General features: G+C 33.3%; 3 protein-coding genes across 3 annotated transcripts; all 3 read right to left on the bottom strand.

Annotated features, from left to right (window-relative positions):
- Positions 1 to 58: 58 nt before the first annotated feature.
- LOC109135265 (uncharacterized) lies at positions 59 to 2,969 on the bottom strand. Its single transcript, XM_048645837.2, has 6 exons — positions 2,519 to 2,969; positions 2,120 to 2,440; positions 1,946 to 2,045; positions 648 to 1,875; positions 436 to 559; positions 59 to 349 (listed from the first exon to the last, which is right to left on the bottom strand). The coding sequence occupies exons 1-4, from the start codon at positions 2,677 to 2,679 to the stop codon at positions 1,159 to 1,161; spliced, it is 1,299 nt and encodes a 432-aa protein (XP_048501794.2). The 5' UTR covers positions 2,680 to 2,969; the 3' UTR covers positions 59 to 349; positions 436 to 559; positions 648 to 1,158.
- On the bottom strand, positions 2,772 to 6,777 carry LOC130589373 (uncharacterized). The gene is made up of 3 exons (XM_048645836.2): positions 6,090 to 6,777; positions 3,056 to 4,749; positions 2,772 to 2,960 (listed from the first exon to the last, which is right to left on the bottom strand). Exons 2-3 carry the CDS (start codon positions 4,736 to 4,738, stop codon positions 2,772 to 2,774), a joined length of 1,872 nt encoding a protein of 623 aa, XP_048501793.2. The 5' UTR covers positions 4,739 to 4,749; positions 6,090 to 6,777.
- Positions 6,778 to 10,799: 4,022 nt separating this feature from the next.
- On the bottom strand, positions 10,800 to 13,984 carry LOC104895945 (uncharacterized). The gene is made up of 2 exons (XM_010682594.4): positions 13,597 to 13,984; positions 10,800 to 11,454 (listed from the first exon to the last, which is right to left on the bottom strand). The coding sequence occupies exons 1-2, from the start codon at positions 13,931 to 13,933 to the stop codon at positions 11,057 to 11,059; spliced, it is 735 nt and encodes a 244-aa protein (XP_010680896.2). The 5' UTR covers positions 13,934 to 13,984; the 3' UTR covers positions 10,800 to 11,056.
- Between the last annotated feature and the right edge of the window lie 1,163 nt (positions 13,985 to 15,147).

Genomic DNA, 15,147 nt, shown 5'->3' on the forward strand with positions numbered 1-15,147 from the left:
TTAATTAAATAAAGTTTATGGATTAAATGTATTCAACACAAGTTACACTTAACAATCTTTTAGCGCGCTCTGCTGAAGAAATGGAGCCTTGGCAATGAGAAGGAGGTACATTGCTAGTCAAATCACCTCCTCGTCGGTTCTTGCTGGCCTTCTCAGATCGGGCTCTGAACTCCTCGTCTTGAGCATTCTTCATCATCTGCTCGTGAACGCTCGTAGACATCCATACCGGACGTACACCACCCTTCTTCTTCACTGTGAAGTGATGATTATCTTTCAATCTTTTGGCCATTTTTTGGTCGAATGTAGACCTCACTTCGGATTCAATCTCCTCCCTCCATCTATAAATGGTCTACATGGACATATAAGAAACCAATAACAAAGGGTTAGTACATCATATTATAAAGTTAAGTAAAAACTTAATAAATACGATTTCACCTTGAAAAGAGAAAACCAATGGTTTTTTGTGTCGTCATCAACCTGCGACCAGTTCCTCCATGGATGGTGGAAATGTTGCTTGAAGCATTTACTCAAGGAGCGAATGACTCCATTGTCTTCAAACCTGATGAAAAGCAAAGCAAACATTAGAGAAACAACACCAATAAAATCTATTAAAAGTAATCAAGTATCACGCTTATAATATAATTTACCAAAGTCCATTGGGGTCCAACTCCTTTCGCTTGTCAACTACCCCACCCCCATTATTGTCCTCTACCCTTAGTTCTTCCTCTGCCTCATCCCTCTCAAGATCGTCATCATGTTGAAGCCGAAGTAAAAGGTCAGGGTCTGGCTCAGGCCGCTCTCTGCCACGACCTCGACTACTACCCCCACCACGAGAACCACCCCGAGATCCGACACGTGATGACATCCGCAAAATAAATCACCAACAAAGATTTAAGGCGTGACAAACATTGAAATTAATCACATATTACAATCAAACAATGACATTAATCATACACAATTACAAAACCATAGTACAATATATTACACTTAACATAATTAATCTATTCTTAAAAAGCTTGAAATGAAACAAAGATTAACTAAATAAAACGCATATAATAGAAATAAATAATGTCTTATACATAGAATGAGGAAAGGTGATAAAATGACTTAACATATTGTCTTACAACAAAAGCAAACTACATAGTTTAACAAGACACACTAAACATCATCAAACAGATCATAATCATCCGCGTCATCCTCGTCATCGTCATCTTCGGTGAAATCACCACTCGCGTCGCTGCTTTCAATTTCACTTGGTTCTCCTTGTTCATTCGGCACCTCGAATCCCATGATCTCATCATTATTGTCGTCATCACCAGCATCATAGTCTGGTATCTCATCCGGGGCACAAAGAAGTGCAGCAGTATCAGTTCTTTCCTCCTGAAGAACATCCAAATCAATTGGGGCATCAACTTCGGCCCTTGCCTTCGTTTTAAACACAGCCCACCATTGCCTTTTATCCCTCCTAAGACTGGGATACGGCGCGTAGTATACTTGGCTAACTTGGTACGACAACACAAACGGATCATATTTTGGGTGTCTTTTGGTGTGGTTGACTTCCACAAGTCTATATTGTTCATGAATGTTCATACCCTTGTCTGAGTCCATCCAACTGCACTTGAACAAGATTGTCTTATAAATAGCCAAATTACCATGGTACACCAGTTCGATAACCTCCTCCAAAATGCCAAAGTAATCAGCTCCATCATCAGCTTGTACACATATACCATAATTCATGGTTGACTTGTTCTTGCCATATTCGTGTGTATGAAAGTTATATCCATTCACAAAGAATTGATTCCACGTTCTCACTTGTCTGGACGGACCCATAGCAAGAGCTCGAGTGACATCGTCACTTGTCATGGCACGAAGGACCTGATTTCAGAGACTAAGTTAGTACATGAAGGTATCTCAATGGTTAGTAGGAATAATGTACGAAACTCACATTTGTCTTGAACCAAGTAGGGAACTCAGCTTCACATTTGCTCCACACCTCATCCATAGCAATGTTCGATCTTGAATTGACAATGTGCTCCTCGAATTTCCTTGAGTAAGTAATATCACACACATTAGGCAAAGGACAAGTACAATGTAACTTAATGGTCTTGAACCAAATTACCTTTCATAATCACTTAAGATGCCACTGTTTGAGAGTACGTAAAGATGTGCTCTTTCGTACTCCATGTCTTGCAACCATCGCAAACAACCGTCTGTTCCTGGTCGACCGCAGTCTTTCCTGAACAACTCGGGAACACCAAGACCATGTGTGTTGGCGACATCAGGATTGACATTTCTTCCTAAGTCCCTTGATTTTGTGTCAACCCCGGGCAGAAAGTAGTTGGAGCGGAAGTTCGTGATCTCATCAGTTAGGTAGGCATTGCATATTGAACCTTCAACACGTGCTTTGTTTCCCACTTTACGCTTTAAGTGGTTAAGAAACCTGTCAATAAGGTGAGGATTAGCATTTTGTGTAAAAATTCAGTATGTAATGTATGACACTTACAACAAATTCAATTACCTTTCAAAAGGGTACATCCACCTATACTGGACGGGCCCCCCAACTTTTGCTTCATAAGGCAAGTGAACCGGCAAGTGCTCCATTGAGTTGAAAAACGATGGAGGAAAGATTTTTTCCAACTTGCATAAGATCTCGGCAATGTTGTTTTCTAAGCGCTCCATCTCATTGACTTTGATTGTGGACGCACACAAATCTCGAAAGAATTGACTTATTTCGGTTATCGCCTTCCAAACATGCAAAGGAAGCAATTCTTTTAGAGAACCGGCAACAGCCTCTCCATGAATACATGACAGTCATGGCTCTTCAATCCTTGCAATTTACTATAACTAAGATCCACGCATCTACTCAAGTTCGATGCAAAGCCATCTGGAAACTTCAAGTCACGTACCCACTCACAAAATACCTTTTTCTGAGCCTTGTCGAGTGTGTAAGGTGCTTTAGGCTTCACCAAATTCCCACACCATCATCAACAAGCTCCATTCCGCGTTTGCAAACACGTGCCATGTCCTTCTTGCACTAAGGGTGTCTGAAGTTTACCTTCACATCCATCACAGTGTTAATGAGTTGGTCGAAAAAATTCTTCTCAACATGCATAACATCTAAATTGTTACGCAAAATCAAATCTTTCCAATATGGAAGCTCCCACAAAATATCTTGTTTCAACCAACCTTTTTTATCCTTCTTCAATCGGTTCAGCGCCTCGGGACCATCAGTTGCTTTAGGTAAGTCCTTCACGCACTGCCACAGTTCCTCTCCAGACATTATGTGAGGAGCCACGCCATTCTCGACCCTATTCTTACAAAAAGCAGTCTTGTTCTTTCGAAATGGGTGATCAGACGGAAGAAATTGTCGATGACAATCGAACCATGTCACTTTACCCCCATGTTCAAGCCAAAATGTCTTGCTTTTATCCATGCAATAAGGGCATGCCTTTTTTCCAGCAGTACACCATCCAGACAACATACCATACGCTGGGAAGTCACTAATTGTCCAAAGCAGCGCTGCTCGAAGGTTGAAATTTTGTTTTCTTAAAACATCATAGGTAGTAGCTCCATTATGCCATAACTGCTTCAACTCTTCAACTAGAGGTTGCATAAACGTATCCAAGTTTCCTTTTGGATTTTTAGGTCCCGGGACGAGCAAAGAAAGAAACATGAATGGTTTCTTCATGCACATAGATGGAGGCAAATTGTATGGTGTGAGAATAACTGGCCAGCACGAATATTGCCCTCCGAACTTACCATATGGAGAAAATCCGTCTGTGCACAACCCGAGTCTAACATTTCGAGCCTCAGCAGCAAAGTCGGGAAAGGTTTTATCAAAGTGTTTCCATGCTTCACTGTCACTTGGATGTGTTAATGTGCCTCGCACTCGAGGATTGTCGGCGTGCCATGTCATTTCCTGAGATATGTTTTTAGTTGCAAACAACCTTTGCAACCTCGGTGTGATTGGAAAGTAGATTAAGACTTTTGCAGGAATAAACTTGCCCTTAAATGTCTTCTTGTACCGATCACTACCGCATACACTACACTTATCTAAGTGAGCGTCGCCCTTCCAAAACAACATACAACCTCTAGGACATGCATGAATCCTCTCATGTGGAAGCTCCAACCCATTTAGAACTTTCTTTGTGTCGTAGAAAGTTTTTTCCATGTGGTTGTTGTCGGGGATCGCTTCATTCACTAAACTAGCAAACCCATCAACACACCTATGTGGTAGGTTGTACTCACACTTCAAACTTGTGATTCTAGAAGCCATCTCCAGCACCGATATCTTGCTCCCATCATACAAGGGATTCTCAGCCGCCTTCAGAAGGTCGAAAAACTTCATTGCTTCACCATTCGGTTCTTCTTCAACTGAGTTTGAAAGTGCAAGCACATCATGCTCTTCAGTATTCCCTAAAGCATCCACCACCATATCCAAATATGGCTTTGACTGGGCAGAAGATGAGGAGGACTCCGCAACGCGTTCACCATGACATAACCAGTCAAAGTAATTCGGTTTAAAACCCTTCTTGTACAAATGTACTTTGACCGTGTCCACCTCCAAATAACGCATGTTATTGCACTTGATGCATGGACATTTTATCTTGTCATTGTCATGCAAATGTGGATGTTGTAAACAAAACTCAATGAACTCATCAACCCCTTTCACAAACTCAGTTCTAAGGCGACGCCCGTCAAGTCTGTTATACATCCAGCTACGTTCCTTCCTTTTCATAATTTAAAACTCTACACATAGCTAAAAAATATCAATTCACTATATTCAAAACTTGTTAATTGAAGTACGTACGATATGTAATGGACAAATATTAGACAACTTATGAACAATAACACTTACTAGCAAATCCAAAAGATTAACAACAACTAGCTAAGTAATAACTAAGGTAAATATATACTAAATATATTTAATATATACAATCAACTTTGCTTTTCCTATTACTCCCTCATAAACCTTAAATCTATATCCTTGAACTAACAAGCAAGAATTTGAACTATTAACAAGAATTAGGATGAGAAAACACCATAGTTGCTACCAATTTAAATACTCATTATAATAGGAACTAGTACAAAGTATAACACACATCACACCAATGAAGTAAGAATATAATAGGAACTAGTAAAAACAAAGTTTAAAATGGTTAAATATTATATTTTTTACCACGTTTATAATCATACATATATCATATATGATAGCATATATAGTGATCATAATCAAACATATATCATAATTAAAGTTTAATATAATATAATCATATAGTCATAATTAAATAAGCAAAATATCATAATCCTAGACACTTTACACGTAGGCATTGCTTGACCAAAGTGGGCATAAGTTGATTGCTATTGGATGAAAGTGGGCACTAAGTTGATTGCTATCGGATGAAAGTGGGCACTAAAAAGACTAAATTTTATTAAAAAACATTGAAGAAAAAATATAATAACAAAAACTAAAAACAACTACAACTTATCCAAACATTAACACCAACAACTAATCCAACAATTAACACCAACAACAATGAACAAAAATGAACAACATTTACAACAATAATAACAACAAGAGCAAATACTACAATAATAACAAGAACAAATACCATTTTAATTCATAACTCTAATCTAATGACATGTTTATTCATTATTAAAAAAAAAACCCCAATACAAATCATAATCATCTTTAAGCTAAACCTTTTAAAATTAATGAACATTATCAAAAACTTGAAAAATTAAAAATAATTAACAACAATTAGTAGCTAAGTAATAACAACAATTTATAAAATAATTAACAACAATTACTCTAATATAACAACAACAACAATGACAACAATTTATATTTATAATTTTAACAACAACAACTAACAATTAACAATTTATATTTATAATTTTAACAACAACAACTAACAATTAACAGCAATTAAAAATTAACAACAACAACAATTTATATTTAACAACAACGATTAAAAATTCACAACTAACAATTAACAACAACAATTTAACACTATTAACATCAAAACATCATCAATTTACACTAATAATTTTTACACAAAAAAATAAACAAAGCTATGAAACCATACCTGGAATGGAAGAGCGGCGGCTGGAGGGGCGGGGCTGGAAGACCGGCGGCGGCTCGGGTGCGGCGTCAAGTATTGAAGAGAGGGATGTTTGGGCGGCGTTCTCCGGCGTGAAGAAATGGACGGTGGCTGCCGTCGTCGGGTTAGGGGTTAGGGGTTAGGGTTTGGAGTTTCGGTTTTGGATTGATTGTATGGGTAGTCGAATGCGAAATGGGAGGAAATCTGGGTTTATTAGACCAATAAAATTAGCGTCCGCCGTATGGACGCTGAAAAAGCGGAAGTGGACGCTAATTTTAACCGTTTTTTTAAAAAGATCACTGATGTTTTGTATTTTGGGGGGAGTTTCATTTTCTATTTTGTCTATTCTTTTTTTGAAAGGATTCTATTTTGTCTATTCATCCCTTAGTTACTGTACTTTTCGTCTTTTCCTTCTTTCTTTTGTTTCCTTTTTTATTTTTCTACCGTTTCTAACTCCTCTTTTAACTCTCATTTTCTTTATCCTTTTTTCTTTTATCTCTTTACCTTTTCTATTTTCCTTTCTTTTTTCTCTTTTCTTTCTCTCTTTTATTTATTGGTGTATAAATACCCTTAAGGCCTTAACTCAAATATTTTTTATGAAGGACTTTTTAGCCTAAGTATTACTCATCACTCTTAGTTTAGATATTCTTTTAGGGTTTTAAGGAAGTTTAGCCTTCATAGTTAGTTTAAGGAGAAAAGGGAGAAAACTCAAAAGAAAGGTGGAGAATTGTAGATTCAAGGGTGACACTTGTATTGGAACTTTCAACCACTAATCAATGAGCATTTCTGACTCTATCTCCTCTTTTGTTGCTTATTTTAATTACTTTCATTAGATTAGTTATTAAATGCTAAGTTTAATGATTTTTGGGTTATTTTGTTTAGTTCAATGTTAGATTAATGTTTAGTATCATGTTATTAGTTGGTAAGTTATCAAAATCTCTTTCTTTTTTGGTGTTTATAGAGTAGTTAGTGAGTTAGGATTTGGGTGAAAACTCAATCATAATTGAATTAGGCATTTGATATTGTATTTAGAAATTTGTGTGATTAAATTATTGCTTGTTAGCTCTTCTAATCTATGTTGCATTCTCTTTGATCACTTGAATGTTGTATTAGAGTGTGACCTATTGATTTCCATTATTGGCTTGGGTTACTTTGAACCGCGGGATATGTTAGTAATGGATGAGAGTCCTTATATGATGTCGTTGAGAATTTCTCCGCCTATGAGAGTGGGATGAGAGTTGTATGTTGAGTCAATAACTCATTCAAGTCTAGTTCATGCATTATCTCTATGTTTGATATTCTTATGTTTATTTCTTGATTAGTTGGTGTTTAATCGTATATCCTAACTGTAGTTATCTTTGATATTTAGTTATTTTCATAGCTCTTAGTTGATTATTGACAATTTCCAACAATTTATTCGGCCTGACTTATTGTTAAATTAACACATATTGCTGCTCTTTAGTCCTTGTGGAAGAATGATAATTACTTAGTTTAGTGGTCTAGTTATGTTTTGTTTGACTTTAGGAGACTAGTAACGACCTAGTTTTCCCTATGTCACTACATATCCTTGCCACTCATGCACGAATTTATCAAATGTTTATTGTCAATATTTACTTCATATTTGCTATTGTTCAACAAAGAAGATGAAGATTTTCAAGTTGATTTTGTTCGGAAATGAAGATGAAGCACATGCATGTGGTTCCTATGAAGCAAAATTGGTTTGGGTATTAAATAAACAAATATTTGAAGACTTACTGGAGGAAAAATACATCGCATGAAATACTTGTTTTTTTTAGAGAAAATTGTCCATAATCGAATTTTGAAGATTATAGATTCTAAAATAACAAAGGTTCTCCATTTAATAAAGATTTTATAAGAAAAGATCATTTAATATGGAGAAATAGATTAACTTAGACAGTTTCCATCAGTAAATCAGTGAGGTAAAACTTACCAAAATAGCAAAGATTGTTATTGATTTCATATATATTCCAAATCATGTTATTTAAAGCAATTACTATTCATTTCGAAAATCACGCAGTTAGACACACGCTCAAGATATTTCTGGAAGCGACAAATCAGCAATACTTCAAAGCTAGTTTACGCGTTGCGATGGGAAATGCAAGGATTGATTTTCCCGATGACATGTGGTCTAATGTTTGTAAGTGTGACATGTAGGCAAAATGTCTTAGCTTTATATAGATATATAAATATAGATAGATGATATATAAAACCAAGTATCTAGCCTTTTGTGCACGCGATGCGTGCGATGATATTTTTAGGCCTAATATTAAGTAGTAAACAAACTGAAAATGTAAGTTAGTATTTAAATTCACCTCTATTTTGTGAATAAGATTTTTCCATGTTCTTTTTATGTTGTTATTCATTTTTGTGATTTTGAATAGTTTTTTGTTTATCAAGTCTTATATGCGCATGTTTTTTATAATCAGTATGATGTTCTTTACTAAATATCGTCATGTTCTTTTTTTTGGTTTTATTCATTTTTGTAATTTATAATAGTTTTTTATATGGATTTCAGTAATTTCTCTATGATCCCAAAATTGTAACCGAAAAGTACTCCCTCCGTTTCCTAAAGATCTTCCCACTTACTGTTCCTACAGATACCAAGGAAAATCAAGTTGTGTGGGGCATGGTGTGAGTAAAGTAGGAGAGAGAAAGGGGTTAAGAAAATAAACAAATAAAAAGGGGTTAAAGTAGGAGAGAGAAAGGGAGTAAAATTGAATTAATAATGTAATGGCGGACCATATGATAGTGACATGAGAGGGTAAATAGGGAAATTTGTTTTGCCAAATAAGGAATAAAGCAAAAGAGGGAAGATCTTTTGGAAACACCCTTAGACGGAAAGAGGGAAGATCTTTAGGAAACGGTTTTTCCTTGTCTAACTTCTAAATTCTGATTTCACAAATTGATATTTAAGAATTTTCATCATTTTAATTTTTTCTCCTTTTCTAAATGTTCACACTTTGAGTTTCAATTATATTTGAAAGGAATTTTAAGTTTTTCATACACAATCTGATTTCGCATGAAATGGTCATTTTTAATTTTTCTCCTTTTCTAAATTTTAACACTTTGAGTTTCAATGATAAGTGAAATGAAATTTCAATTTTTTCATACACAATCTGATTTTGCATGAAATGGTTTTTGCAAATTAATGTAATTTTTTTCTGAAAATGAATTTTTGCAAAAGTTGTTCGCAAAAAAGTTTGATATTGTTTTGTTTTTCAAAATTTATTTCTGAACATGGATATTCTGCAAAAGTTTTGGGCAAAAATTTTATATTGGAATTTTAAAAAAAGAACTAAATTTGTAACTTTTTCATCAGTGTCATAAATGAACCAAATTTCATTCACATCTTGTTTCATATTTTATATGAAAATGAATCAAATTTAAGTCTAATTATATAAAAGCACTTTTCAGCTTATTGCTATTATCTCCATTTTTTCAACTATATAATAGTCGACTAATGTGAAATAACTTTGAAGATTAAAAGAATTATGTACCTATTTGAAAGTTCGCAAATCGTCGATGGACGAATGTGTGATATCACTGTCAAAATCTTATGTTTTTCTCAAATTTGTGTTTATAGGTAATTTTTGTGAGTATGTAATTGTGAATGATTATTAAGAACAATGATTTGTAAGTGAATTTTGTGAATGTTTTTGGATGTATTGACGTCCTAGTATATTAGTTTTAGTTTGTAAGTTAATTTTTAGATTTTGTAAAGTATCCTGATCATTTGAGTGGTTTGCGTGATTTTTACAACGTGATTTTCTCAATTCTATGAGTGATTTGTAAAGTTTACTCATATAAGTGATTTCTGAGTGATTTTTGAAAATTAATTTCCGGTGGCTTTGTTTGACCACCATTTTGGTATTGAGATTCAAAGCATTTTATAGAAATAAAATAACGTTATTTATTCATTATTTATACTTATTAAAGTGTTTTTAAATACTATTTGATTGTATTTCAAAGAATCTTATCTCTACAAAATGGAGGTGAACTTAAATACTAACTTGTTCTACAAAATAGAGGTGAACTTGAATACTAACTTGTATTTTCTTTTTGTTTACTACTTAGTAATAATTAGGCCTAAAAATGTCATCGCACGCATCGCGTGCATAAAAAGCTATGTATGTGTAGTCGTCAATGACAATAACATGAAACATATTTGTTGATCGGTGAAAGTAGAAGCTAATCAAGCAGGTATTTTATTTCTATAAAGTTATAATAAGAGGAAACTTTAATTTTCCTCATGTAAGCTAATCAAGCAGAAGCTAATCAAGCAGGTATTTTGTAATTTAGAAAGGAAAGGGGGGCAAAATAGTCAGTTCAAAAAAGGACGCCGTTGCTCCCCCCTTCCCTTATGTAATAGAGATATATAAATATAGATAGATGACATCCATTTTTTTTATAAAGCCTTTCTATTTCCATTTATTTTCATGATATCGTGGCATCTTCAATTAGATATTGGTGAAAGTTATAAAAGCTTGATATATTGGAACACCCATAATCCAAAGAAGTGAATTCCATGTAATAGTTAACTAACTTTGTTGCTTTAATGAATTATACTCATATCTCTTGGCAACTTTAAATTATAAAATAAAATAGTCATAAACACACAACATCAAGCGGAAATTTAAATAGAATAGTACACAAATATAAGTTTATATTCTTTGACTTTATAAGGAGAAGAGACAAACAATAATGCAATACATAGGGTACTCAATCCTGCTGGACTGATGAACCCAAAAAAAGTACTATTACTTTCAAAGATTTATGTGATAGCTGAAAATACTTACGCATGAAAACACACATACAACATACAACAAAAGCGCATACACAGATTTAATGAAACGTACTACTCGTTTAAGATTTAGCTTTGTTTGCAAGGTTTAGAGGACGTAGGTCCTTTCATTTTTTTTTTTTTTTTCATATCAAGCAACTCTCCTAGGAGTTACCCTGTTCTCATCTTCCACACTCATAGCATAGTTTGCCCCCGGTAGCGTCATCAAGTACTGGAAAATCTCGCGATCGGCGGGTGCATCACAAGCTACGTGAAGCGGTGTTCGGCCTTTGCAGTCAGGATTGAAAAACGATTCATCGCCGCGTTTTTCATGAAACATCTCTAAGATATTCAGATGGCGTCCTGCACATGCCTTGTGAATGGGGTAAGCCTTTGGATTATCATCTAAAATTGTGGGATACTTCTTGAGGATGTAGCTAACTGTCTTCGTAAAACCTTTGTATGCAGCATAACATAGAGGAGTATAGTTTTCACGATTGTAAGACGTGTATAGTCTCGGTTCACGATCGAGTATTTGTCGTAGCGTTGCTGTGATTTCAACGAACAAACAGTCAACACAATAAGTATATATATGATGCCAGATAGTTAAAATTCTTTAATCATTTTTTTGAGGGGAAAATTTCTTTAATCATAAATAGTAGATAATTGTCCGTGTATATATTAATTAGCCCTATAATAAGATTGAGTACACTTCTCTATTGATTCAAGACCGGCCGGCGTTCAAATGATCTAAGCAGTTATATATGAAATAAAAGCCAAAAGAAATCCTTATTAGAACTTATCTGAAAGATAATTCAGATGAAAACAAACCAATTGCTATGTCAAGATACTACTAGTACATTTCTTAGATACAAAAGGTCCCATGATCTTAATAGTCAAACTTACTATGTTTTACAATGCATTATCATTTGGAGCAAGATGTATATAGACTTCGGCCCGGTTTGCACGAGTGTTTTAGGTAGTGCTTAGCCAGGGGCAGATCTAGGATTTTAAATTTGGGGGTCCTAACAAAACCAATTAAATAAACAAAGATCTTAGTTCACAAATGAGGTGTTGAGTTTTGAGATAAGAACACCAAAATTTTATAATATCCGAGTCATCTACTAGAGATACCTTTATTATATTTAAATTTCGATATTATCTCCACTTTTATTATAAATTGACTTTAACACTCATCAACAAACACAAACCATTGACATTCAGTTTATAATTAATCTATACAAATTTCCTAAATGTAAATAGAGATAAATCCAAAATCTTATATAATAACAATTATTGTTTATTTGTAAATAAATCTTGGTCATACTCAGAATATGAATAGTGTATAAAAATAAATAGTTTCATTTATTTGAAAACTGAAGGAGGATTAATCATTTTATTACAAAAATGAAAAAAAAGGTTAAATAAGAAGTAATACTAAGATAAAATGGGTATTACTCAAAATAATGAATTCCAAAATAAAAAAGTACTGAAATAGAAAACATAAAGAGTAGAAAGTTATAAGTTTGAAAGAAAAAACAAGGAAAAAGTTAAAAGTTAAAAAAAGAAAAAAGAAAAAAGGAAAGAGGAGTGAGAATTGCTACTAAAGGAATTCGATCTTGCGTTGAAAACTACCACATGAACTACCTATTGTTTGATGGTTAACCACTGGATCACCATCTGCTTTTTGAGAACAATTGCATGAATATTTCTGTTAACCTATTTACTGCTTGACGTTTAAGAAAAAAAGGAAAACTGAAATTTTTTGGGGGGTCTTGGGCCACCCAGGACCCATAATAGATTCGTCTATGTGCTTAGCGGTGGACAAGATCAATTATGAGTATTTGGTAAAATAGTGGTTGTAGTAGCGTATAGCTGTTGGAGTGTATTATTGGTAGCGGTTATAGAACATCATTATAAGTAATTTATGAGATTTATGTGTAGCGATTAAATACTATATAATAGCATAAGGTAAAACTGTTAACTAATGTTTTTAATTTTTTTGTTTTATGGCAATTCATTAATTTTTCACTACGATAGCGAGGAAGTGATTTAAATAATTTATTTTAAAGACAAGTAAGATATAATTAATATTTCACAATATTCTATACTCCAAATTCCACAAACGTTTTATTTAAAATAGGTAATGCAAGTTTTTTGAGAGTCGAATATTATCTTAATTTTATACATTGCTTTGAGTAGATTTTTTTAAGGGGATATTTATTTGAGTACTTAAAAAGTCGTATACACCTTTATTTCTATGTCTAAGTTCTTAGAAAAATAAATATGAATTTAACTATTGAACTAACTAATGAAATTGTTGTAGTTTACTTCCTCCATTTTGAAAATACTTAAAACAGTTTTACTTTTGCACCATTCGCCCACTCTTTTTTGACTGTGTCTTGTGAATTCTATGTAAGGCAAAATATAGTCTTGTGGGATCTTGTTAGACTTCTCTCAATATATTCTTTTATGATATCAACTTTTTATAATTTTTTACTTATGAAACATTAGCTAGAGTTATTAATGGTTTAAAAATATCCATTGACAAGTGTGTCAAGTATTTTGAAAAAAAGGAAGTATTTCATATATGAATAAATGTTACTTATTGTATTTTACAATTTCAATAACAATTTTTTGCCAACACTTCTATATTAGTTAAGCAGGGAGTGAGGAAATAACTCATATTACCTTCATCCACATTTGATCTGATGGCATTACGTAATTCTTTGGCTGCTCCGTCTAGAGAGACAGTTCTTGGACGACTTGATGATGCATTATTCTTTTGATCAAACTTGCGTATCATATGTCCATCATGAGTCGTCATGGGATAGACGATTATGTTGGTATATATGTCCCGTGGGATTAGGGTACTTCCCATGGGGGTGATGTTCTTCAAGATTGCTCGATCGTTACCGTGGAAAAATATAGTGGAGAGAGGCAAACCCATCATCTTCATCGTCTTCTCTTTTGCCTTCTCCATTTCTTTTTCACTGATCTTTGTGTTAGGAACATTTGGGTTGCCCATTTCTCAAGATGGCAGGGGATGGATCGATCAGTTTAATTAGCTAGTTATTGTGGAGTTGATGTGCTTCATGGGATTCTGCAGGTGTATATATATAGAGCAAGGGATCATAGCATATATAGAAGGTCGAAGAGAGCTAGAAATGTACAAGCAATTGCACCAGCAATGCGTGAACATTATTAGACCTAATTTGTTGTATGTCCTATGTCAACTAAAGAGAGAAAAAAAAAGAAAAGTATGTCCAAATTTTCCAACTTACTTAATTTCATCGCTTATTTTAATTTATTATGACTTAGTTTATTGACTTAAGGGCTCAATATACCTCGCTCGTCTTTTGTTGCTAATTATAGATTCGTTTTAATTATTCTTTCAAAAAATAATCATTTCGATTATTATGTAATTTAAAATATTATATTCACAACTTTACAAATATGAACCAGAGAAATGGTTAATGTTTGCCTAGAATATTTTAAAGAAGCAACAAAACATAACAAAAATAACTAGAGAGAGTAAAGAATTTGCATTACTCTATATAGTATATATATGAATATGAATATCTTAGAAAGTATGAAAATTTATTGAGTTTGATTAAGTAAATCACATACTATTTGTTGTTAACTTTCACATTTCTATTAAGGAGTTAAAACTGACTTAACGTGAATAATTATTGGTGGATTCATTGAAATAAGACGAGTTGTTTATCTAAGAAAAACAATATGACAACAAAATATACATCCTACAAAGAATAATGTGAACAGTAAATAGATATTGAGATAATACAATAATTTTTTATTATTTAACTACTGCTTCTGTTCCACAAAATCTTCCTATGTGCATTTTACATGATCTCTGATCACAGTTTTAACCAATTAAGTTTTTATACAAATTTGAGCATATATATATTTTGATAATTTATTAGTAAAAAAAATTGAAAAGTAAATATAATGAAATTTTACGTTGAAACAATTCTAACAAGGTTTTAAAATATAATTTTGTTTCTTATACATAAATGACTAAGTACACATATGGTGAAATTTTTAAAAGTTTTCTGACTATATGAATAGTAAATGGAAGGAACTTTATCGAATGGCCGGAGGGATAGATGACAAATGAATTATTTTTAAAATCATCTATATTTTGAGAAATACTCAAATGCACAAATATTATTGAAATTCAAATTGCGTAGCAAAACTTATACTCTATTCATGCTTAGTATA

The sequence above is a fragment of the Beta vulgaris genome, chromosome 6, assembly GCF_026745355.1.
Source record: "Beta vulgaris subsp. vulgaris cultivar EL10 chromosome 6, EL10.2, whole genome shotgun sequence".
NCBI classification, from domain to species: Eukaryota; Viridiplantae; Streptophyta; class Magnoliopsida; order Caryophyllales; family Amaranthaceae; genus Beta; species Beta vulgaris.

Bases quoted from the DNA above. Each gene is read 5' to 3' on its own strand.
- LOC109135265 (XM_048645837.2), bottom strand. From the start codon at position 2,679: ATGGAGCGCTTAGAAAACAACATTGCCGAGATCTTATGCAAGTTGGAA. The intron at 2,046-2,119 runs GTAATTTGGTTC...TACTTACTCAAG, and splicing joins ATCTTAAGTGATTATGAAAG to GAAATTCGAGGAGCACATTG. The intron at 1,876-1,945 runs GTGAGTTTCGTA...CTCTGAAATCAG, and splicing joins CTACTTGGTTCAAGACAAAT to GTCCTTCGTGCCATGACAAG.
- LOC130589373 (XM_048645836.2), bottom strand. From the start codon at position 4,738: ATGAAAAGGAAGGAACGTAGCTGGATGTATAACAGACTTGACGGGCGT. The intron at 2,961-3,055 runs GTAAACTTCAGA...AATTTGGTGAAG, and splicing joins ACACTGTGATGGATGTGAAG to CCTAAAGCACCTTACACACT.
- LOC104895945 (XM_010682594.4), bottom strand. From the start codon at position 13,933: ATGGGCAACCCAAATGTTCCTAACACAAAGATCAGTGAAAAAGAAATG. The intron at 11,455-13,596 runs GTAATATGAGTT...TTGAAATCACAG, and splicing joins CAGATCAAATGTGGATGAAG to CAACGCTACGACAAATACTC.